The sequence below is a fragment of the Peromyscus eremicus genome, chromosome 1 (genome assembly GCF_949786415.1).
Source record: "Peromyscus eremicus chromosome 1, PerEre_H2_v1, whole genome shotgun sequence".
Lineage (NCBI taxonomy): Eukaryota > Metazoa > Chordata > Mammalia > Rodentia > Cricetidae > Peromyscus > Peromyscus eremicus.
In genome coordinates, this window is record NC_081416.1 from 70393902 (window position 1) to 70419835 (window position 25934).

The window sequence follows — 25934 nt, forward strand, 5'->3', positions numbered from 1 at the left end:
AGACCCGTTTTCATATGAAAGATCCACAAAGTGTTGCTGTGGTGAACTGTATAGAATTTGTCCAGCTCTCCTCTCCTCTAAATATTTAAGCATAAATGTTGGCAGCATGCAGGACACTCTGTGGGTGGAAGAAACACCACTTTGTGCCAACATATTTCAAGAAAACACGGGCTTTGGATCCAAGTGACATGAAGGTTTCTACTGGAGGGTTGTGACTGTTCAGATCTCTAGCCAACGTGCAGAGTCTATAATGAAGGCTTGGTTAATGTCACTTCTCTGGGGACTGAGGATTGTTTGAGGTGTATGCAAGTACGAAGGGACGTGAGTTCACCACCCTTGGTAATTAAGGAAAAAGAATGTGGCTTAGGTCTCCCATCTGGGAGTGCATATCACATGCTTTTAGCACTCGCTGGCAATTAAAGATGGTACTGTGGCCAATGATGCTGCTGTTATCCATGTTGCGTACATTTCCTGGGTCACTAAACACATGCCAGGCCTATACAAACTCTTTACATACATTAATTAATTTTGCGTCTTAAAATAAGTTACAAGAAAATACTGTTGCTCTAATTTTACTGGCAAGGGAGTGAGAACCCAGAGAGGTTAAACAGCTTAAGGTCACACAGCTAGTGTGCGGGAGCATTTATGGCAGCTAGAAATCCAGTCAGCTTGCTTTCGTTAGTTCATCTGTTGCTCTTTTAATGACATCTCCAAAGAAGTGTCATTTGGGAAAGAAATACACTTCAGAACCACGGTGTTATGTTAATGGATTTTTAAGAATCGCGTCTTCCCCAGAGATGAAAGTGAAAAATGACTCCAGGGTCTAAAGTGTTACGTGGCTCGGGGGAATTCTGTACGTCGGATTTAATTGCTTAATAACTTAAAGTCAGATGGGTTTTTTTTTTTTTAATATGATACACTTGACTGAAGAAGAGGATCATTTCATTGTTGCTAAATTTTCATTAACTTTTGCTTCCTAAGCTGTAGTGGGGAGACTGGAGAAGCAGTGAGGAGCTTCTCTCTGCTTCCCCTTACCCCTCCCATTCCCCTCCTTACTGTGCCCCACATTTATCATTGAGGTAAAAATGGTGTTTTGATGATTCATACCTCAAATTGGAAATCACTGATGGTCTTGGGTCTCTCTCTTTCTCTTTCAACCTGACAAAAGCTACCGTTATGTGGGAAGAGAAACCTCAATTGAGAAAACTCCTCCATCAGATTGGCCTGTAGGCACGTCCTTACAACGTTTCTTGCTTAATGAATGACCTCCACGGCTCAGCTCACTGTGGTGGTGTAAGAAGAACACTGTGGCACAGCTGTTGGTCCTGGGTGGCGTAAGAAAGCAGGCTGAGTAAGCCATGGGGAGCAAGCCAGTAAGCAGCACCCTCCATGGCCTCTGCTTCAGTTCTTGCCTCAAGGTTGGTGCCTTGAGTTCCTGCCCTGACTTCTTTCAATGATGGATGGTGATGTGGAAGAATAGGATGAAATAATCCTCTCTACCCCAAGTTGCTTTTGGTCATGGTGTTTCATCATAGCAGCAGAAACCTAACTAAGAAACTAACTGTGCATAATTAGTAGTTACACAATCTTGAGATACTGGAATGTCATTGCTCAGATATGTGAAGGCAGAGGTCCTGGAGGGTACATTAGTCATGCAAAGTGTAGTGTTTTGGGTCACATTTGGTGACAAAATGAACCCCAAATCTAAGCACAAAGACCCCAAACATCTCCATTGATCTTGTTTGATCTGCGACTTGCTTATGAACAAGTAAGTGTGGCTGAAATGGAGAGGTGGACAAGGGCGCTATACATCTGCTCTTCTCTGGGAAGCAACTCCTGCATTATCATAGTTACAACATAACGCCACAAAACTTACCTGTCTTTATGTTTAGGTCACCTGCCATTCATGAGAATCTGCTCCCCATGAAGAGAAAACATTCTGCAGGAATGCCAGTCTCCCCATCAGTGAGGATCCCATGATGTCTTCTAATCTCCAGTGTGACTCCATGCTCTCCGCTGATGTCACCCCAACTTTCTTTGGTGCCATGGGAAAAACCTGAAGCAGGAGCAGACTTGCTTCCAAACCTGTGGCTGCTTTAGTGTTGCATGGCTGGTGCAGAACAGACTATTGGAATTAGCTTTGTGTGTGTGTGTGTGTTATCCTTCGTATTTGAACCAAAGAACGTGCCTCACTCTCTAGCACGTCGGTGTCTGCTCTCCTTTGCATTTGTTTCGGTTGCTCGTGCCTTCTCACGATCTTCTGTCATCACAGGATACCCTTAACGTTTCCCAGCAGACTCCTTGAGGGCTGGTCCATGGCTCCCTAAGCTGGCTGTCCAAGGGCTCTACCATGAGGCACTGCATTAATTGCTGCATACAGTTGTTTCCCGAGGATACACACAAACAGCAGGCTGCCTGCCGAGGAGGCCCCCATCCCAGTCATCAGGTGTGCCCCACTTGCAAAGGAGAGAACAAAATTCTGTTCCGTGTGGACAGTAGGCAGATGAACTTGCTCGCTGTTCTCGAAGTGAGGGCTGAAGGCAATGAGAACTGGGGCGGTTTTTTGCGCTTCAAGAAGGGGAAGCGATGCAGCCTGGTCTTTGGACTGATAATCATGACCTTGGTGATGGCTTCTTATCTTCTTTCTGGGGCTCACCAGGAGCCTCTGATTCCATCTCCTTTCCATTACGGGGGTTTCCCCAGCAACCCCAGCTTGGTGGACAGTGATAACCCAAGTGACATGAAAGAGCATCACTACCAACCTTCTATAAATAACATCTCCTACGTGAAGGACTATCCAAGCATTAAACTAATTATCGACAACATCGCTGCCAGGATCGAGTTTACAACCAGGCAGCTCCCGGACTTACAAGATCTCAAGAGGCAAGAGTTGCACGTGAGTAGCCGTGTGTCATTCTTGATGACTGGCTTTTAAAGAACGGATGCTTCCTTCCCTACTGTCATCTTTGGGGGCGCAGGTGGAACGCGACAGACATTTCCTAGATGTCTTACAGCAAAGATAATTCGATGATCTGACAGCCTCTGGGATTAGATGGCACTGTGTGGCTATACTCTGGAATGCCAAGGAGGGAACTGGCTGTCCTGAGTGGCCCTACTAGAGATATTTAAGGACCGTCTCTTGTCATCCTTGCCTTTGGGGACTTCTTGCCTGGAATGGGGTCATGGTGGCTAAAGTCGCTTTTGTAGCTCATCATCATTTAGTATTTTTTTAAAAAAGGATTAATTTTTTTTGGTCATGTGCTTGTGTGTATGCCTGTGTAGTTATATGTGCATGTGGGGGCAGGTGCCCTTGGGAGCCAGAGTGGGAGCTGAATACCCCGGAACTGGAGTTAAGGTGCCTGTGAGCTGCCTGATGTGGGGGCTGGGAGCTGAGCTCTGATCGTCTGGCAGAGCAGTCTACACCAACCATGAGCCACTTCTCCAGCTCCATCTTCTAGATTTGTTTCCTTTTGCTTTCGAGACAGGGTTTCTCTATGTAGCCCCGGCTGTCCTGGAACTTGCTCTGTAGATCAGACTGGCCTTGAACTCAACAGAGATCCCCCTGCCTCTGCCTCCTGAATTCTGGGGTTACAGGTGTGGGTCACCACTCCCGCTAGGTTAGAATATGTTTTTGCTAATTGTTTTCCTTCATTGTGTCTGTCTCCTTCTTTCTTTGATTGCAGATGTTTTCTGTAATCCCCAATAAGTTCCTTCCGAACAGCAAGAGTCCCTGTTGGTATGAGGAATTCTCTGGGAGGAACACCACTGACCCCTACCTGACCAACTCCTACGTGCTCTATTCCAAGCGGTTCCGCTCCACCTTTGACGCCCTACGAAAAGTCTTCTGGGGCCACCTGTCACACGTGCAAGGCAAGCACTTCCGCTTGCGCTGCCTGCCACACTTCTATATCATTGGGCAACCCAAGTGTGGAACTACTGACCTTTATGACCGCCTTCGGCTGCATCCAGAAGTGAAATTCTCGGCCATCAAGGAGCCCCACTGGTGGACCCGGAAGCGCTTTGGTGAGTGTTGAGTCTCATTTTCTTTCAGTCATTCCATGGATGGATGTTATGGCTGGTGAGGGGTGAGTGTAGGATTCTGTGGGGGAAGGCAGGGTGAGGTTGGAGGGAAGATGTATGGAGATTCAGAGGCACGGTCCTTGTCATTAGACAGTTTCATTAATCTGTTTTGTGGTGTAACAACAAAACATTGGTGTTTGGGTAACTTAAGGGAAAGCAATTTATTTGGTTCGTGGTTCTAGGGCCTAAAGGTTCCAAAAAGCATGTTGTCAATATCCTGTTGAGAGGCCGTTGGCTACATTACAAGATGGTAGAGAAAGAAAAAGGTGGCTGGCCATATGCAGCAGAGGCCAAGTTCATGGTGAGGCCTGGCTTTATAATAAACCACTTTGTCGGGAACAAAGTCACTCCAAGAGAACAGCATTAAACTTTCCAGGCAGAGCTCCCATGAGCTAGTCACCTTCCGCCATGCTCTACTTTCTAAGGAGTTCCATGACCCTCAGCATCCCACTCTGGGTGCCAGCCTTACCAAGTTTCCAGCACACGAGCCTCTGGGGGACACACTCAAACCATAGCATCGTTTCACAGGCAAACACCCCGCTAGTGAGCACTGGTTGAGTGCTAGCTGTGTGCAGGGCAAGGGGCAGGTGCAGAATGGGAACTTGTTGCTGTTGTTGTTGGTGGTGTGAGTGTGTGTGTGTGTGTGTGTGTGTGTGTGTGTGTGTGTGTGTGTTACTGAGGATTACATCCCTAGCTCTTTTAGTTGTCCTGAAGAACTTGAACATGCAGATATAGCAGGGATCAATTCATGTCAGGAACCGAGGTGTCTGGCACCCAGCTCTGGGCTGCTTTACTGAGGCAACCACACCTGGAGGAGACACAGCTTCTGGCCTCAGCTGTGTGACCTACCCTGTCTACCTCATGTGTTTGAAATGCACTGGGGATACATCTCACCCTTGGTCAACAAGGTTGACTGTGGACCCCACCTGCTCTGCCCCGCCTTGTAGGCTGGTTCTGCTCCACCCAGCCCCAGGCACCCTGTGGCCCTTGGTCACTGTTTCCTGTCCATAACCTTTTCCTTCTGCCAGGAGACATTTGGTCACTGAAGCTAATGGGTGATACATGGCCTGTTGTCTGCCAAAGCCTGGGCGGGCCTTGAGGGTAGTTTCCATGTGCTGCACACAGCTAGCACTCAACCAGTGCTCACTAGCGGGGTGTTTGCCTGTGAAACGATGCTATGGTTTGAGTGTGTCCCCCAGAGGCTCGTGTGCTGGAAACTTGGTAAGGCTGGCACCCAGAGTGGGATGCTGAGGGTCATGGAACTCCTTAGAAAGTAGAGCATGGCGGAAGGTGACTAGCTCATGGGAGCTCTGCCTGGAAAGGACCCAGGTCACTAGAAGAAAATCTTAGACGTTTTCCTTAGACTAACTTTTCCTGACACATGTTTGATTTCCTCCTTTTGTTGTTCATTCAGGAGTGGTTTAGCAGTAGCTGCTGAGGAGCCAAAGTCTCTCTTCCTCATGCATTTGATGCACATGTATGAATGCATACTCTCCTCTCCCACCACAGCCCATGTTCCCCCTGAAGAGAACCAGCTTCCCCCTGGCAGGAAGGAGGGAAGGACAGGGCACGCCTCAGCTGTTGATGTTCAATAACACCTTGAATCTCTTGTTATTTGGGCCAGAACTGTTTTCTTCCTACTTTGCAGGAACTTTGGTAGCTGTGGTGGTGCTGGGCGGTGTATGTTTTTAAATGTTTGCAAGCTATTTGAAGGCAGGGAACAAATTTAAGATGTGTGTGGCAGATGTCAGCATCTGTGTCCATCCAGGGAACAATCAGTTCACCCTGCTGTTTGGACAAGTAAGATCTTGACGGAATGCATCCGTATTAGAACAGCTGTTGGATTCCATGGAGCACTGGAGAAAGAGGTGCCGTGAAGGTGACAGGATGCTGCTTCCTTGCTGCCCACCCTGTGTCCTTCTGCGTGTTTGGCACGCCACACGAGTCCTAGGTGCCAGTGCTGTGGGTCTGCTTTAATCTCTCTTGGTGAAGCTGTTAATCAGTTCTCAGCTCTAGCCCTCCACGTAGCCCTTTTCTACCTCTTGGGTAGGCGTGGCCTCTCTTAAGTGGCCACTGCTCAGCAGTGGTGCTGTCTCTTACCTTGTGAGGCATGTGTGTACCGAAGCAGGCAGGCAGTTGACAGAGCTCTCCATCCCACACCCATGTGCCTCCTCCAGAAGTTTATCTGTATCAGGTCTTTAGCTGCTAAAGTTAGGTCCTCTTGGCCTTTTCCTCCCTCTCTGGTCATGCTTCAGGAGGCCACCACCCTATCAGTGGCATTGTTTGTCTTCAGTAACTCAACTCTTTTTTTTTTTTTTTTAAATTTTTGTTTTGTTTTGAGACAGGGTTTCTCTGTGTAGCCCTAGCTATCCTGGAACTCTCTTTGTAGACCAGGCTGGCCTCAGACTCATAGAGATCTGCTTTTGCCTTCCGAGTCCTGGGATTTAAGGAGTTTGCCACCACCACCCGGCCGGTAACTCACTTCTTGGCTCCTGTAGGAATTGTCCGCCTGAGGGACGGACTACGAGACCGCTACCCTGTGGAAGATTACCTGGACCTCTTTGATTTGGCTGCACACCAGATCCATCAAGGACTGCAGGCTGCCTCTGCGGAGCAGCAGAGCAAAATGAACAGAATCATTATTGGTAGGTATAGCTTCTGGGGAGCTTCAGGGGAGCTGGCAGAAGGAGTCTCTTTGGGGCCCTGGTCCATGCTCTGGGCCCAGCTCTGCCTCACCTGAAGAGCATTTGCAAGCTGAGTCCCTTCCCCACATGGCTGTCACTCTTACCCCAGGTAAAACATTCACACCATTTGTACCATTACTATACAGCAGGAACAGTTAGTCAGCTGGCTTATTCTGCGCAGACTCAAGGAGGTCTGAAATGGCTTTTTAAGAAAGTCGCCGTTTCTTTGTTTTTCTTTAAGTTGAGCAGGAGTGCTTTACTTCTTTCCACAATGATGATCAGGGTTAGCCTTCCGATGAGTCGCTGACTGAACTCAAGGACTGTGGGAGGGAGGCGGCATCTCTTCTCGGTCTGGGCAGCGCTTTGCACACCCTCTGGGATGAGTTGCTGTGTGACCCAGGAGCCCTTGAGCATTCAAAATGAAGCTGTTTGTGTGGCGTGTGCTCAGGATGCGGAGGCAGGAGACTCTTGAGTGTGAGGCTTGCCTGGGCTCTTTAGCAAGACAAAGCAAAACCAAAGCAACGCCAAACAAATAAAGCAGTGGAAGGTGAAACAAACCAAGACAGCTTGATTTAAAAAATTCGTAAGAATTTTATTGAAAATCAAAAAGTTTTGTTTGTACTTAAATGTACACATTTGATACATAGGCATAATGAAAAGATGATCTCAGCTAATCAAGTTAGTGTATTGGTCTCCTCACGGCTCCCTCCCTTTATCCCTTGCACTCATTCACATGGTGAGAGTACCTGAAGTCCCACCCCCCCCCCCTTGGCAAATGATGGCACACAGTGGAGTGTTGCCATCTCCAGCCCAGACTTGGTGCCTTGGATGCTAGACTCACGTCGTTCGACAGAACTCTTTTCATCAGATTTAGCTTGAGATGAGGCGTTTATCTCCGACGCCTTCTGAAAAGGAGAAATTGAATCATACATTTCACTTAAATTGGTTCCCTGAGGCAATGATCTATTTTGTGCTCCTGGATCCATTACATTTTGATTCTCTAAATCACATGAATTTCTGGGTGAGCAGGATGGATAGTGTGACTAGCCACTTGCATGAGGACCGTGTTCCTGACTCTGTGAGGAGATTCTGGCATCTGCCAAAGCCTGGACTGATGGATGGGTTGATTTTTTTTTTTTTAAGTCATAAGTAAAATCTCTGTATCCACTGGGAATGAACTCTACCCACCCTTGTGCCTACAGTATGAATTGGCTGTTAGATTTTTTTTTTTAATTTTAAACTCAAGGGTGCAAACACTCCATTTAATAAGTCTAATTAATATTTTGCTGAGACTCCCATACCATATGCCTCTGGGGAAATCTCAAGTTCTATGAAAGAGCTAAAAATATTCCTCCCAAAGCCAAGAAACAGACTTAGAAAATGAATGAGAAAGGAAAGCCTTCGTTTGGGTTCCTAATTATAGTTACTGCTGTATTTCAAAAAGAACAAGAAATAAAAATACTATACTGATATTTACTCCAAGCCAGGTTTGCTGCTGTGTCTTATGATAGCCTCTTGGTGTGATAGGCAGTGTGGAGAAGCAGATGACAAGCTGGCATCTGGCTCTGCCTATGTCACCAGGCAGCTCTATGCCAAGTCAGGTCTTTGTTTCCATCCCAGTCTATGGGTCTATCAGATGGGATTGCGGGACCAGATCAGAACCCTGCTTCTCCCAGCCCTGGAACGTGACTCATCCCCTTTTCAGCTCTTCCTCCCAATGAAGTCCTTGGCAGAGGTCAAAGGGTCACCCCAGCTTGGGTGAGGGGCCATGCGTCAGAGGAGGAGGCCCTTCCTCTCAGCAGCCTCTGGCAGGAGAGACACTCAGGGACTCAGGACTGAGGCAGTCAGGTTCTGTGAGGCTGGGGATGCTGAAAGCCCTGCTCTGCCTGCAGGGTGCCTTGCCCCTGTCCACTCACTTAGTACCTGATGGCTTCTTGCACTTTCAATCTCCTTTTAGAGGAGACAGTCTATGCCTGTCTTGTTTCCCTCATTGGTCCCCAGTGCCAAGACAATGTGGGGCATGAATTAGATGTCAAATGAATGTGTTCCGGGTGGATGAAGGCTGGGTGGACAGACAGATGGGAAGATGGACCAATGGCTGCATGGTTTTAGAACCAGCTCCCTTTGAGATCTGGCAGAATTTGTGCCAGTTTCAGGTTAGACACTCCATTCTCATTTCATATTCCCTCCTTTGTGGTGAGTAGATTTGCCAAAGATTTGACTTGTCTTTTCTCTCTTGGTCATGTTTTTAAAATAAACTAAGAAAGGAAAGATGGCTGGGATACAGGTGTTCATATAACACGGTCACAGACCAAGCAGAAGAATAGGGCCTACTGTCCTCACACATGACCATAACGTGCTTATAGGACCTACTGTCTTCACACATGACCATAATGTGTTTATAGGGCCTACTGTCTTCACACATGACCATAATGTGTTGATAGGGCCTACTATCTGATCATCATGTGCTTATCGCTGACCAGGTTGACCCCTTAACTCAGCCTATCCCTGAATGAATGACACTGAGATGTGGCACATGGTCCATGTCCAGAAATTAAGTATAGAGCTGATTGGCTTGTTTATCCTGAAGACACAGGTGAGGGGTAGTGGTGGCTATGGAAGGGTGGGTACCAGTTGTCCTCACACTGGATCCCTGGAATCCCTTTCCTTCTACATTTCAGTAGACAGTCACAAAATGGAACAAGACAAATGCAGCTGGGAAGATGGCTTATTTGCAAAGCCCTTATTGCACAAGCATGAGGATCTGAATTTGGATTTCCAGCATCCCTGGAGAAAGCTGGTCATGGCTGTAGGCTCCTGTAATCCCAGTGCTGGGGAGGTAGAGGCAGGAACATCCCTAGGGCTTGCTGACCAGCCTGTCTAGGCAATTGGCAAGCTCCAAGTTCAGGGAGAAACCCAAGTTCAAAAAGATAGAGCAATAGGGGGAGACTTTCCTTGTTGAATTCTGATCTTCAAAAGCAGGTACATGCTGGGGATGTCTTTGTGTATGCTGTGAATGTGTTGCTCTGATTGATTGATAAATAAAATGCTGATTGGCCAGTAGCCAGGCAGGAAGTATAGTATAGGCAGGACAAGCAGAGAAGAGAATTCTGGCAACAGGAAGGCTGAGTGAGGAGACACTGACAGGTGCTGCCACCATGAGAAGCAAAATGTAAAGTACCAGTAAGCCACAAAGCCACGTGGCAATTTACAGATTAATAGAAATGGGTTAATTTAAGATATAAGAACTAGATAACAAGAAGCCTGCCACGGCCATACAGTTTATAAATAATATAAGTTTCTGTGTGTTTACTTGTGTCTGAGCGGCTGCAGGAGCCAGGTGTACTGGAGAAAATTCCAGCTACAGGTACACATACATGTGTACATACAAGTACAGATGTCAGCCGGGCAGTGGTGGCGCACACCTTTAATCCTAGCACTTGGGAAGCAGAGGCAGGCGGATCTCTATGAGTTTGAGGCCAGCCTGGTCTACAAAGCAAGTTTCAGGATGGCCAGAGCCGATACACAGAGAAACCCTGTCTCAAAAAACCAAAACCAACAATAACAACAACAACAACAACAAAACCAAACAAATGTCATACCACACATACACACACACACACACACACACACACACACACACACACACTCATGCACAATAACACAATAATTAGTTCAGTTATCCAAGAGTCTCTGTTGTTTAAGTGCTGTATCTTGACCTCCCCTCTCTCCTCAGAGCCGTGCTGAACGTTCTCATCTTCCTGTTAGGGACTCTGATTAAATAGTGTTGGGCCCTGTTTATCCAGCCACTACAGACTACTGGCTATGCAAAGAGCAGGGGGTGAGGTGTGGGCAGCAGACAGCTGGCCATGTGGGAAAGCGGGGGCTGAGGCTGAGACCCCCTGGGCTTCTGGCAAAGTCTTCCTCTCGTTTGGTCCTAGATTGTGCCCTGTGACTAACTGTTATGGTTCCAAGGAAAGATAGATGTGAACTGCATCCAACTTTCCAGCGAGGGTCAGCTTCCCCAAACGACTCTTTTCTCTTCCTGACACATTTTGAAGGAAACCGTCTAGTAGGTTCTCAGCGGGCCCTTAAAAAATGCCACAGAGCTATGAGCTGCCAGCAAAGCCAAATACTGTGAGATTAAAGTCCTAGGTGTTAGTAAAGGTTATATTTTTGTTCATCCCGAAGGATTCTTCCTGGGGGTGGGGTGGTAGCAGCAGAGGTGGGTGCCCGATGTCCTCTCCCTGGATCCCCTGATCTGCCAACAATGGCGGATAAGCTTGCCCGGTCATGGCTATTTAAAAGGAAGGCAGGAGAGCCAGGCTTGGCCTCCGGCTCACAGTGGGAGCCCAGACTCTATGGCCCAGCATCTGCTCCCTGTGTGTTTGCAGGAGAGGCCAGCGCCTCTACAATGTGGGATAACAATGCCTGGACCTTTTTCTACGACAACAGCACAGACGGAGAGCCACCGTTCCTGACCCAAGACTTCATTCATGCCTTTCAGCCCGAAGCCAAGCTCATCGTCATGCTCAGGGACCCCGTGGAGAGGTGAGTGGGGGTGGGGGAGTGCCATGCTTTGCATTTTTGGTGAAAAGAAAGGGGTTTTTTTTTTGGAGCACAGTGTTTCCATCTCATCATAGAGAAGATTTGCCTGTTTAAGAAAAATAATAAACAAGCTTAACTTGCGACATTACTGTTGTTTCTTACATAAATGTTATTCTTAGGGCAAGCCTCCCTGCATTTAAACAAATCGTGGTCTATTTTCTCGGCAGTTTTGACTGTGGTCTGTGGGTGCTAGCCTCTGGTGGGTCTGACCGAGAGACAGAGGATACAAGTGCTGATAGGGCTGGGGATGCCCTTGGTGTCAGGTGTGTTGGGGTTCTCTGTGTGCTCTGACTCCCAGAATTCCTTATGGCTTTGGTTGGTGAGTCCTTTCTCCCATGCAGGTCTGAACATGTATCGCTCCCCTTCCCCCCTCAGCATCCCTGGAAACAGAAGAAGGGGGAAATGACTGACAGATTGCTTTGTCTCTGATGAGGTCAGGGCTTGCCCAGGTCTGGACGGAGCAGAGCTGGTGCAGTTGATCAGATAGTACCTGGATGGCGATATTGTGTATGCTGTAGACTGTCAGGACCTTTACATCACTTAGTCTGCTGTGCCCTCCAAACACTTATCCGGAATGAGAGGCTGTCACTCAAGATGGCCAGGCTAGGTCAGAATAGCTCAGCTTCCTGTCTGGAGATCAACGGTCTTTTGTCCATACCTTGTTCTCGTTTATTCTCCTGTAAGCCATACAGTCCAATCTAATCATTTCAAACTATGATAGCTCCCTGGTATTTAAAGACAGAGTCTGTAGCCCTTTGTTTCTTATTTCCTGTGTTTTCCTGTGGGCTGAATTATGACCCCTACCCCAAATAAGATATTCTGAAATCCTAAGTCCTGTAGCTTTGTCTGGAAATTGGACCTTTGCAGATGGATTAGGGAATTTACCATGTGAAGAGATTGAAGGATGTGGCCACAAACCAAGGGATGTACTCCCTAAAAGCTGTGAGAGAGGAACCTCAGAAGCAGCTAGCCTTGTTAACACCTACATTTGACAAATCTAACTTCCTGAATGACAGATGTCGTGTGTGGCACTTTGTTACCGCAGCCCTAGGAAATGCCTATCTGATTTCTTCCTTGGATGGCATGGCTTCCAGGCCCCCACCATAACAATAGCTGTGTTTATTGTAGAGGTGTTAAGGGAATGCATCAGAAACTATAAAGGAAATGGACCATGCATGATCTCCCATGTAGGTAACCATTAGTTAGGTTTTTCTGTGTATTCTTCCACACTTCATTCCTGTCACATGCGTACATGTGCCATGTGCCTATATCTGTGAGTACAGTTTGGTGAATATGCAATCTAGCCCCTCACATGGCTGCCTGAGAGCACATGCTTGCCCCTCCCACTTGCTGAGCTGGGTTTCCAAATTCTCATGAGGCTCCAGAAGTCCCCAGCTCTTCTTTAGATTACTGGACAGAGGACCATCTATCTGTCTCAGGCAGCCTGGGACACAGCAGTCTCCTGGGTCTACACCACAGGGCAGCCACTTCATGTGGTCCTCAAGGCAGACGTGTCTACTTCTCTTCTAGGCAGGAAGTGGACCCCCCCTCCCGTCCCCCTCACCCCCCCCCCCCGTGGAGTGGGCTGGGTTTTCCTGACACAGAACAGCAGGATTACACACCCGCAAAAGAGAGGCTTAAGGAAACAGCCTCACCACCGCTGAGGTATTTTGACAGCTGCCTCTCCTCTGTCCCCCATGCCACCTCAGCCCAAGTTCCCTGGTAGAACGTTCTTTCTGATCACCGCACACATAACACATATCTACTGTTCTGCCTACAGCTTAATTCTGAGGTCATCAGATAGCGCCCAGTTTCAGGGCCTCAGAACTGAGGCTTTGGCAAGCATTCTGGGCAGATGAGGACTGAGTTGTCTGAGTTGCTTCTGTGTATACCAGCCCCAGGGAGACTCAAACTACCAGGCTAGCTGGAGAGACAGGCACGTTGCCAGTGTTTGTCTTGGTCCTACCGATGACAGCTGGAAGGGAAAGGAGCAAGCTTCCCAGTGCAGAGGAATCCCCTCCGTTGGAGGAGCTGCTCCTGGGCTGGGTTTTAAAGGATGAGTAGGAGTCTGCCACACAGACAAGGATGGAAAGTAATCCAAGGAGAAAACCGCCCTGAGTAGAGATGTCTTAGTCAAGGTTCTATTGCTGGGAAGACACCATGACCGCAGCAACTCTTATAAAGGAAAACATTTAATTGGGGTGGCTCGCTTATAGTTTCAGAGGTTCAGTCCATTAACATCATGACTGGGAGCATGGGAGCGTGTAGGCAGACATAAGTGCTGGAGTAGTAGCTGAGAGTCCCACATCTTGCAGGCAAACAGGAAGTTGACTGAGACACTGGGCGGTATCCCGAGCATAGGAAACCTCAAAGCCCACCACCACAGTGACACACTTCCTCTAACCAGGCCACACCCACTCCAACAAGGCCACACCTCCTAATAGTGTCACTCCCTGTGAGATTATGGGGGCTAATTATATTCAAACTACCGCAAGAGAGGACATAGCATATAGAGACCTCATGTCTTCTTGATGGAGGGTGGAGGCATATTCCCCCAGAGGGTCCTTTGCTAGAATTGTGCATCCACTTCTGAGGACAGGAGCGCCAGGAAACTGAGCCCTGGAGTAACAGGACAGCCATGTTGGCCAGGCTCAGACTCATGGCCAGAAGTAGGACCTGCTCTACCTGCCTTCCTGGCCCAGCTATGGGCCACCACCTTGCAGGAGGTTGAAGTGGCCCACTCTGTTTCCTTCTTGCTTGTTTTTAAGGGACAAATAACCTCAGCCAGAAACCAAAGGCGAGAGTTTTCAGCCTCTCTTGCCCTCATCTTAACACAAACATTTCATCCATAGAAGCACTTATGGAGCCTTTATTGCATGCTAGGTGCTATACTGAGTGCCTAGCTGTTGAATGGCAAGCTGTGATAGTGGTCCAGGGCTGCAGATACAACTGTGTCATGACCAGTGTGATAGTACTATGGGGGCTGCCTAGTAGTAGCATGTGTTAGGCAGGTGGCCTGCTGCAGCATTAGGTGCTAGCAGTGTGACAAATTGCTCCAAGATGTCATAGCTTCTACTGCCCACTCACTGTTTCAGAGTTTCTGGGGATCAGGGGCCCTCAATGCCTTGTCACTGGGCTTTCTGCTTCGGGGTTAAGGTGTCTGTTAGTGTTGGGGTCTCACCCAATGGCTTGGGAGGGAGACTGGGCAACTCCCACACTTGCATGGTTGTGGCAGAACTGGCTGGAGATGGCTCTCAATCCCTGGCCACTAGGCTTTTCCTACAAGGCCGATGGCGTCATCAGAGGAGCAAGGGAGAGTTTGGCTAGCGGGTCTGTGATCTGGCTGCTGGTGTGCTGGGCCAACACTGTTGCCACATCTTGTGGGTCACAGACAGATCCCCTGGTCCAGCCACTCTTCTGGGTATTTGTTTCCCACCCAGTGCTTGGGAACCTGGTGCCTGCCCTGTAGCCCAGAGAAGAGTACCCTCAACTTGATGCTAGCTCCAGGGCACGCAGGAGGGCTGTGACGTGCTGTGGGTTAGGGAGAGCAGCAGTGGTTTGCTACTTCTGAAACATCACCAAAAATATGCAACAGTGGGAATTTCGCCTTTTTGGAACCCGTAGCTCCTGGCCTATCTGGAGTGGCCAGCTCAGCTCCTGACTCAAGCAGAAAGAATGATAAATATTGGGTGTTTAGGTTACTCTTGAAGAAACAAACACGAGAGCACAAGTCCTCATTAGTCGAACTGGCTCCTGGGCCTTTGGCCCCCTTTAGCTATTCCCTGGCCTTGTCTTCTGCACATGGGAGATGCTCCGGGCTGCTCCGCGCCAGTTGGATTAGTCCAAATTGTTTGTTGAATTCTACAAATCAGCTGGGGTGGAGGAGGGTTGTTTGTAGTTTCTGATTCACGGTTAGCCTTTATTTCTGTTAATAGGTTAAAGGCAGAGGGGTTGACCGCGCTGAGATTGGAGGAGGATCGCCCTAATGACTTTTAAGTTCCCAGGGAAAGACAGAAGCAATACATCCAGCCCACACCCTGGGGGAAGCTAGAGGAATAGTGAGGAGACGTCTGTGGAGTGGTTTGAATGGTGAAGAGGCCAGCCACGAATCCATGTTCTAAGTCTCTCTCTGTAAGAAACGACAACAATTTTTACAACTAATGTATTCTTGGGCTAAACTGTCCACTTAATTAAAAAGAAGTCACCAACAGACAAGCAGAATTTTTCTTCATTTAGTCCCTCTCTGAATGGCCCAGTCTTTTTTTTTCCTGCATCTTTTGTTTGTGAGATGACCAATAGAGCTGTTTCCTAACTCAGGGCCACTCGAACTTCCCATTCTATATGAGGAATGGCTCACGAGGAAGCCACTGGCTCCCTTGGCCCTGTCACATTCCTCTTCTGTTCAAGGGACATTAGGAGAGGGGCCCTGCACTGTTTGTTAAGGTTTTTCTAGTGTCTCCAGTGTTACTTTTAATTCCGTCTAGTCAAAACACGATGCCCAGAAATGACCATCCAGGAACAGTTGCTTCCACATGTCATGGTGGTGGGTCTAAAGGAAAGAAGGGCTCTACTCAGTTAAGTAGACTTCCATCTTGACTCTAGTCCCTTGGGCCTTGAAGCCTGGGGAGCTGTGTTCTTCATCTGCTTATATAAACTGACTTTTTAGAACCATCTGGACTGGTTAAGTGCTTAATCTAGAGATAAACTAGGAAGGAAGGAGGTGCTAGATGAAGTGCGCCCATTCGGATGTAGTTGCCCGCAGCACAATAAGAGTGAGGCTAAGCATTTGGATGGAGATGTAGGCTTGATTGAGTCCCCATAGTCTGCAGAATGTGTGGAGGTGTGGAGGTGGGGAGCAGCTTCTACCACCGAGTGTGTGTGCAGATGTGCAAGTGGATGATGTGCCATAGGGACCATCCCTGGATACCCAAACAGCTTGCCTCAGAATCCTAGCTCTGCCACCTAAAGGCTTTGCCACCTGTGACAAGAAAACCTACGCTATCTGTGTCTTATTTTCTCATCAGTGAAACGGGGGACATGGGCTGTTATTTAATTAAATATGCATGCTTAACATTCGTTCATCAAATATTATTGAGCACTCTCTATGCATATATGCACCCTCTGTGTATATATGATGCTAAGCCATCCATCTACTTCATGGAGCCCGTGGCTAGTGGAGGGGTGAGCACAGGCTTTGGTGAAATCAGTGCACCTGCTCACCTGAGTTCTATGTCGTGCCCCGCTCAGATACTGCCTCACTGAGCTTTGTCAGCAAGTAAGAGGGTAATTGTGACACAGGCACACAGGCGCACTCAATGGATTTCTCACCTTATATTCCTTACCTCTCCATGATGAGTAAGTAGCCAGGCTGGGGTTCCATCACACCTGAGTCTCACAGAGGCAGCCGTTCCTCTGCAGTGGCGGCTCACTCCTAGCATGGACACTGAAGGCTGCTATCTACCTATTTTTTTTAATCAAATTTTTTCACTTATTTTACATCCCAACCTCAGTTTCCCCTCCCTCCTCTCCTCCCTTTCCCTCTCCTCCATCCCCCCCCCCCATCCACTCCTCCTTTGTCTCCATTCAGAAGGGGGCAGGCCTCACATATGGGAGTAAACAAAACATGGCACATCAAGTTGGCAGGACCAAGCTCCTCCCCCTGCATCAGGGCTGAGTGAGGCAACCCAGTGTGGGGAATAGGTTCCTAAAAGGCGATTCAAGTGCCAGGGACAGGTCCTGATCCCACTACTAGGATTGCCACAAGCTGACCAAGCTACACAACTGTCACACACATGCAGACGGCCTAGGTCAGTCCCATGCTGGGTCCCAGGAATCCACAAGGATGACCCCCAACTAAGACTTCTAGCAATAGTGGAGAGGGTGCCTGAACTGGCCATCTCCTCTAATCAGATCGGTGATCACCCTAATTGTCATCAGAGAGCCTTCATCCAGTAACTGATGGAAGCAGAAGCAGAGATTCACAGCCAAGCACTGGGCTGAGCACTGGAAGTCCTGCTGAAGAGAGGGAGGAGGGATTGTATGAGCAAGGCGGGTGTGTGTGTGTGTGTGTGTGTGTGTGTGTGTGTGTGTGTGTGTGAAAGTCATGACTGCAGAACACACAGACACAGCTAGAACTGAGCTCATGGGAACTCGTTGACTCTGGACTGAATTGTATGCAGCAGGATTCTGCAAACCACCCGGTGAGGGATGTGAAGACAAGACCTGCGGAGGAAGGGTGGGTCTCTGAGGCATCCCACAGAGGCATTAGCTGACTTCATGGTTCACTGGGGTTGTGATCGTCCTTCAGCATTGTTCCTGGTTGGGGTATTTCCCATCCATTAGCCACTGGATGTGAATTCTTTGGGGGTTTCCTCTGGGTAAGGTGAGTCTTTTAGCCAAAGCAGGGGATCGTTCTGGTGAAAGGAGAAGAGATTTCTGGTTTTGCAAAGTTGTGTGAGCAGTAAAGATGAGAAGGGGGACTGAGTCCTGACTGGCCTTGCTCACTTACCTCAGCATCCAAGGGAGCAAACTAGGGAAGGAGCTGGCTCTGGTGGAAGGGAGCTGGCGAGGAAAGCCTCAGAGTGGCCGCAGATCTTTGGCCTGAGGTGGGGATCACTTGCTGCTAAAACCCTGCCCCCAGCTGGGCCTCTCTAGGCCTGGGAGCATTGGCTTCAGACCATTGAGCAGGATGGAGTCTCCTGCAGCAGCCACACCACAGGACAGTGGGTGTCTTTGTCAGGGTGCTGTGTGAAGACTACCTGGGGTGGCCAGGTGAGGGACTATGACTTGTGATTGGAATAAGGACCTTCAGACTTCAGCTTGCAAACTGTTTCTCTTGAGGGTACAGCTCATTCACTAGGCCATTGGCTGTCCTGTGCATTCCCACAGGGCAATTCAGTGGGGACAGTGGAGGAGGACCCCGGGGCAAGAAAATGTTGTTTCTCTACTTGCTGAATTGGGAAGGGTGTCCTCATAGGTTGGGATCTGGGAGTGGACTCTGGGTAGTCTGGAGGATTGCCCAGACTTGTCACACCTAAGGATTCTGGAGCTATATTGTAGGAATGGTCAGTGCATGTCACCCATTAGTTAGCCCTGGTGTTTGGCATCTTTTGACAATGAGGGTCCTATGCCCCAGACCTAGGCTGGCTTGGAGCTTCCTGATTTTCTCACTTGTTCAGGATCTTTGTCTGCCATCAGATTTGCAAGTGAGTAGTGAGAGGTGATGTGTAAGTCTTGTATAATATTAAAAGGACCAGCCTTAATATTATACTTCCCAGGGGCTCAGGAGAGCAACTGTGAACGGCAAGAATTATTTTCAGAAAATGAATCTAAGTACACCAAGCTCTTTGTCTGAATCCTTTATTCCTCTGAGATAAAATCCTATCCATACAGCTTCAGTTCTGTTCTCGTGCCTAGCTCCTTTCTTGCCTGATTTCTCTCTACCTTTATCTACTGCTCCCTCTAAGTTCTATCTTAATTCTCTCATCTTAATTCTGCCTCATCTAGGTCCTTTTCATCTTGTTCTTACCCAGCTAGTAGTACTTCCCTGCTGTGGGATGTTCTGTATGGCAAATGTGTTGCTGATTGGTCAATAAATAAAACACTGATTGGCCATTGGCTAGGCAGGAAGTGTAGGCGGGACAAGGAGGAGAATAAAGCTGGGAAGTGGAAGGCTGAGTCAGAGAGACACTGCCAGCCGCCATGATGAGAAACAGTATGTGAAGATGCCGGTAAGCCACGAGCCACGAGGCAAGGTATAGATTTATAGAGATGGATTAATTTGAGCTGTAAGAACAGTTAGCAAGAAGCCTGCCACGGCCATACAGTTTATAACCAATATAAGTCTCTGTGTTTACTTGGTCGGGTCTGAGCGGCTGTGGGACTGGCAGGTGAGAGAGATTTGTCCTGACCGTGGGCCAGGCAGGAAAACTACATCTACACTTCCCCATCTGACTCTTCCTCACCTTCCATCTCATCCACATGTTCTCTCTGGTCAAAATCCTCCTTATCCCTCTCAGTTCTCCGTCCTCAAGTTCTCCACTCCTCCCTTCATCTCCGTCTCCTTATACCTGTAAGTCCTCTCAAGTCTCTGAGGTGTTCAGTTACAAACCCAAGCTATAGCAGTCCTCCCCTCCAGCCAGGTCATCAGGCTTGAATTCCTACAGGGTCATAAAGGCAGGTGAGACTTTTCCTCAGGTAGTGGCTGTCAGGCTTTCTTTTACAACCTGAAAACGGAGTGGTTAAAGGAGGAGGTCAACTGAGAGCTAATGATCGGTTAGTAGATCAAGAAGGGGACCTGTGTGCTCAGTCTACATTCCTAGAAGTGGTTAGGTAAGAAATTAGGAGTCTGTTAATAAAGCTGTAAGGAAAGAGGGCCTCACACTAAATTGCACAAGAAATAAAACTATCTTCCTGACCTAGGAGACAGGTATTTTTTGTTTGGCTTTGGATATTTGATGGGTATTTTAGATAAATACACTGTTAGGAGTTCTTGGAAGCACACGTAGCATTACAAGAAAACCACTGTAGGAACCAGCTAATATATATAAGAAAAGCTCAAATATCTTTAAGACTTCTTAAGCCATGGATTGACCTTTGGAGAAGTCCTTGATTTTTCCAACTAGTAACTTTTGTGATAGTAGCTGTATTCCATTATGTCTTCCTACGGCTTGTAGCATGTAAGCTCTATGTCTCAGGGATGCCAAGAGTGCTTGTAATGTCACCAGAGGTTTTGTCCCTATTCAGTGAACACTGGTGTGATGGACGCACTGGAAGAGGCAGAGACAGACACAGAACTCACCTGTGCTCAAGGAACCTCAGGTGCCATGGGGAGAGAAGACCCCTGTTCAGTGTCCCAGCCAACAAGGAGTCTCGTGTCACTTAGATGTGTTACATCTCTGACCTAGATGGTCTTACTTAGATAACATGTGCCTCCTCTGTGTTACCTGTCTGGCCTAAAGTGACCCAAGGCATTTCTCCAAGTAATCTGGCCTGGCCAGTCCTGCCTCATCATAGTTCGTGATGAGGTATTCACAGTTTATAATTCAGGAAGACAGAGAACTTTCTTAAAGCTACATGAAATGGTCTTTTTTTTTTAATGTAGGAAAAATATCTATAATGATTATTGATGTATCATATCAGAGTTTGGGAAGCTATTGATCTGTGATTTGAATGTGGATGCTGGCAGAGGGAGACTATTGAGGCCAGCTGCTCTGGCGACCACCTCTGTTCCATTCATTATGACCCTCACGTGACTGCAACAACGGAAGGGAGGTGGGGGTGCAAACTTATTTGGAAGATACAAGTGTGTCTCCCTTTCAGGGGCCCTTGGGTGAGGAAATGCAGCCACTGACATGAGAAGCTGTCAGGTGGAGGGGGGTGGTCATGGAGGTCAGGGAGAGGACAGTGTTTGGAGGAGAGCCAGCTCAGGAGAGATCAGTACACCTAATGGCTACTATCCTAGTGTTGGCCTTGAACCCTTTCTCAGACTGTATCTCTGAGAAGTCTGGAGCACGGAGCAGTCACTGGAAGGAACATTCCCAGGTGACACCACCAAGCGTTGCACTTTGGCAGCTGAGCCCGACCTCGAAGACTATGATGTAGGCCTCTGAGCTGGATCGTGTAACTTCTGACATGGCCTTGCCTGTTACCATCAGTTGCCACTTGCTGGGTAAGGACCATGTGCTAGTACCAGATCATGGTGATGGCTGTACAACTCTGTACATAGTCCAAACTGACTCATCCACTGAATTCTATGGTGCATGCTTATATCTGGCTATAAAAGGGCTACAAGAAAAAAAAATACTATGAAAGGAGAAACCCTCTATAGAGAGGGGTTTCACTAAACTAGTGACCTGGAGCCTGAATTTGCAGAGTCCCCGTGTGGAGGGGAGGGTGATGAAGAGACCTGTTGTCCTTTGTAACGAACACCGCTGACAGCTAGTGAGCGATGCAAGCCCCATTAGCTTGTCCGAGTGATAAGTGACCACAGCGTGTGCCGGTGTGCGATGGGCACCACAACACCCATTTACTGCTGTTGTCATTTTTGTAGATGAGCCTGGTGACGCACCATAACACACCGGCTCTTTTGTGGCGATGGGCAGTGTCATATCTTCTGTCATCCCATGTTTGTTTGCTGTGCTGTCGCCCGTTGTAATTCGTTCTTAACCAGCCTCCTGTGACTTATTAAGCAGCTCCAGAACACAGTTGACTCTTGCTTCCAAATCACCAGGCACCCAAAGTGATAGAGACGTCAAATCGTATCCTCAGACCGTTGACTCAGATGGCTGGCCTCCACGTTGGTGAACCATTGGCTTGTCTCCTGCTCTAAATTGGGAGGGGCTCTGGGGTCTATGGGATTTGGGGCCGGGCAGACCTTGGTTTGTTTCCAGGCTGTGTGACCTGGAGTGAGCCTCCGAACCTGTCTTAACTCCAGTCCTCTCTGTGATAGGGGTGTGGATCTCATGGGGTGGTGTGGATCTCATGGGGTGGTGTGGATCTCATGGGGTGGTGTGGATCTCATGGGGTGGTGTGGATCTCATGGGGTGGTTCTGGGGACAGAATAAGAACATGCATGCTATACCTAGCATGGAGCCTCTGCAAGTCCCCCATCAACAGCCACAGGCTGGAAATGGAGGGGATTTTAGAGGCTAACCTGACTTGGCCTTTGCAAAGCCCAGGGACCGACAGATGCTTTATTCCCCCGCCCCTAGCTGTGGAGGGGGTAAAGCAGAGAGTCTCATACATGGAAACCAACCAAGTGCTCGGTCACTGAGCCACACCCCAGCCCCAGATCCCATTTGAACGGCTGTCAGTATGCAGACCTCCGATTTGTACCGACGCAGAGCACAGAGCCCCTTAAGTGACCAGCAGTGGCCTTGAGGTACCCACCCGGGTACTATGTGATGGGGCATTGTCTGTCTCTGTGGGGATATGTGGTGATATTAAGAGGAGCCCTCTTTTACCCATAAACACACCCCTCTATCACCTCTCCTGGGGTTCCAGGACCCTCCTCTATGACTCTAGTTCTGTGGAGTCACAGAACTGACAAGGTATGTCTGGGCCTTCACGCAGGCCCACAGTTACAGATCTGCACCAGCAGGCTTCTAAAATAACCACAGCACAGAAGGCCTGGAATGTTCTTGGGCTTATATTTGGAATTGCTGTTGGAAACAGTCTTGGCCAAATGTAACACCCATCTGCTCAGAGTGGTTTGGGACTGAGGAGATGGGGTAGATCACAGGAGGGGGCTGGGCAGCCCTGACACAGGGTGTTGGGGACTTTTGGGGGGCCCCCCGCCCCTCTTGCTACTTCAACCCCTCCAGGCTAGGCTGGGCTGGAGCCACTGCCCTCACTGAAGAAAATTTCCCTTTTATGAAGCCGAACTTTCCACCCACTGGCCTATCCTTTAGGGGTTCAGAAGAGCAATTGTCCTACTGAGTCTTTGTTTCCCTGCAGATGCCACGCCTTCCCCATCACCATCTGGCACCCAGAACCAAAGATGGGTGTCCCTTTCGGTCTAGGATTGTCTGCCACCTTCCTGTACCCTCCCCCAGACTTTGGTTGCTATCTCTGTCACTACAGCCTCAGGTGGCATTGGTGTCCCTATGGTCCTGTGATGACTCATACAGCTCACACTGTGTTGCTCTTTCTCCTACATCATCACAGTGCTATTGGGGTTAGAGCCTAAACTGTGAGTGCTTAGGTCTGTGTCTTTCCATTTTATGTTGCTACACACTCCTGCCTGCTCTGGCTCTTTCAGGTCCTCTAGATAGATATTCTTGATCTGTTGGCTGTCTTTTCAACGTTTTTTGAGGGGCTTTAATCATCCAAGTGGCTTGTCAGTCATCCAAGGTCATTAGCCTTGTAGATGCTTTGTCCTCATTCCTCAGAGGACTCAGCTCCTGCCTTGCCATGGCCCATCTTCTGGTTTCCTTCCAGTTCTTTCTGTACATTTGAGGCCGATGCTCAGAATCTCTAGTGGAGAATGGCATTGAATAAAATAACCCCTCCGTCTTCCTTGGGTTAAGGACTACACCGTTTTTCTAGGGCCGTTCCAGTAAATCATCCCACACTCAGTGGCTCTAACCAACAGACATTTTTCTGCTCCAGTGTGGAGGTGGAAGTCAGAAATCAGGATGTCACGCAGGGTATGTACCCTCCACAGAGTCTGAATCTGTCCTCTGCCTAGCCCTGGCTTGCAGCTTCTGGTGGCTTTCAGCAACCTTCAGTGTTCTGTAATTGGCTACCGGAGTCTGTCTCTGCCCCAGAAGTCTCTCACCTTGCCAAGAAAGTGACTTCCACTAATTTAAAAGGTTGAAAGGTAGTTGGTATACATAAGTTTGCCTATGGGTACCCTGAACATGCAAATCTAGTCTCACCTGGGTGGGGTGCAGGTTCCTGGATGGCACATCGAACACATTCCAGTGTTCTCCCAGGAATTTACTTTCCTGTCTGAAGAACTTCATGGAATCGGCAGGCATTTTTACTTGGTACCAAGAATTGAGTCCGTTTTTAATTACTTGTTTTATTTATGAATCAAATGCCTCTAAGAATTGTAATTACCGTAGGGGGAAAATGCCAGAAAGGAACCTTGGGTTGATTGTGGCACTGGGCATGGCTTGGGCATATTTGAGACCTCAAAGCCCACCCCCACAGTGACACACTTCCTCTAACAAGGCCACACCCACTCCAACAAAGCCACACCTCCTAATCATGACACTCCCTATGAGCTTATGGGGGCCAACTACGTTCAAACTACCACAATACATGAACCCTGGGGATCATTCTGCTCATGCCTTGTGAAAACATGGGATGTCTTGAAGCAAGCCATTTTGAAAGTAGTATTGTTTTAATTTAGATTGTGGTGTGTGTGTGTGTGTGTGTGTGTGTGTGTGTGTGTGTGTGTGTGCGCGCGCGCATGTCAAGACATGCATGTGAAGGTCATAGGATAACTCTCAAGAGTTGGTTTTCTCCTTCTACTATGTGGGTCTTCTGGTGGTCCTTGCAATCTCTACAGTCAGCCATGGAACAATCCAGGGGAGGCAAAAATGAAACTTGTTTCATTTTGGCTTTAGTTAGTCATCACTGATTCAGACTTCTGGAGTCTGACACCAGGCAGTGTATTTTAGCCACATTGAAGCACTGCACCATTTTGGAAAAAAGTTTCCTGATGCCAATTAACTCAGTACCCGGTGTACAACAAAACTTAAGGTATATTTATATTGAAACTGTTTACAGAGTACATATGGCTTCTTCCATAAAGATGAGTTCTGTTGACTTAGAAACAATGTTCAAAATAAGACTCTAGGGAGAATGACTGAGGTAAACATTTTTCCTGTGGGAGTCAGGATTGACCTGGCCCTAAGAGAATATAGAAGTCACTTAGACTGTTGTAAAATACAAGTTGACACCTCTCACAAGGGTGGATTTTATGAACTAAGAAGCAAAGCTCAAGATTTGGTGGGAAAAGGTCTGGACTAAACAATTATAATATTCTGGGAGATTTGGGTGAAACCAGGTCTTACAGATAACAAAGGATCACCAGGTTGTAAACTACATCCTTTCCCAGCGTTCTGGGTGGAGGATGGGTAAACATCTTTGAGGAAACAAGCCTGCGTGTTTAACTTTCCTGGCCTCTTCAGTGCTTATCTGTGTGCACAAGGACCTCTTACATACTTCTTGGGTCCCAGGGATTGAACTCAGATTGACAGGCTAGGCGTCAGGCACCTTTACCTGCTGAGCCATCTTGCTGGCCCAAGGCAAGTTCTTTTGAAATGTTTGGCTGGCCAAGCTGAAATCAACAAAGCAGTTCATTCCGATCTGTGCGCTGATTTTAGCCTAATGCTGAGCAACCCCAAACATCTCAAGACGTCCTCTGTGGACCTCCTAGGCTGAGAAAGAATACTCAGGGAGACTTCAAAGGCATTGTGCCAGGTGGGGGTTGAGGTCAATAAGATCCCTGTGAAGTGGCACATGGGGTGTTATGGTGTTGTCAGATACATGAGTGCCCAGCAGCAGCAAGCCTGGAAGGGGGCTGTAGGATGCCTGGAGCTCAGTGGAGGTGGAAGCACAGGGGTGATGTTCAGTGCCGATATCTCACCCCTAGATACGTAAGGATGGGGAGACTCACTGGAAAGAGAGATAACTGGCTGGAGATGCGGGGGACCAGAGAGTACAGAACTGGGAGGAGAGGGCAGCATGCCACAGAGCCCCAGTCACTTGGCACCAGCCCAGCACTGCCCTTGGGAGGGGGTGCAGTTAGGGCTTTCGTGTTCATGAAGGGCGTCTTACAGAGCTGTGGGAGCATGGGCAGGTGTTTGCAGGAGGAGCCGAGAGAGAAACATCTGGAATAACAAAGCCGAAAGAGGGGAATTCTTGCTTTCCCTGTAAGCAGAAACGGAGGCGAAACCGAGTTAGGAAACACATCCCAGGAGTTCTCAAAGTGAAGAAATTATCCCAACATCTGCTGAAACATTCAAACAGACTTCATTTCCGGCTGTTGCTGGAGGTGTGGGACTGCTGTGATGGGGCTCTGCTGTGGAGGAGAGAGCGGTTGAGCTC

General features: G+C 48.3%; 1 protein-coding gene across 1 annotated transcript in view; it reads left to right on the forward strand.

The window, feature by feature from the left end:
• Positions 1-25934, forward strand: part of Chst15 (carbohydrate sulfotransferase 15) — an 83136-nt gene that overhangs the window by 44917 nt on the left and 12285 nt on the right. The window contains exons 2-5 of the mRNA XM_059265434.1: positions 1893-2896; positions 3684-4023; positions 6579-6725; positions 11159-11315. Coding sequence (XP_059121417.1) covers positions 2351-2896; positions 3684-4023; positions 6579-6725; positions 11159-11315 — 1190 coding nt within the window. The 5' untranslated portion in view covers positions 1893-2350. The remainder of the gene's footprint in view (positions 1-1892; positions 2897-3683; positions 4024-6578; positions 6726-11158; positions 11316-25934) is intronic.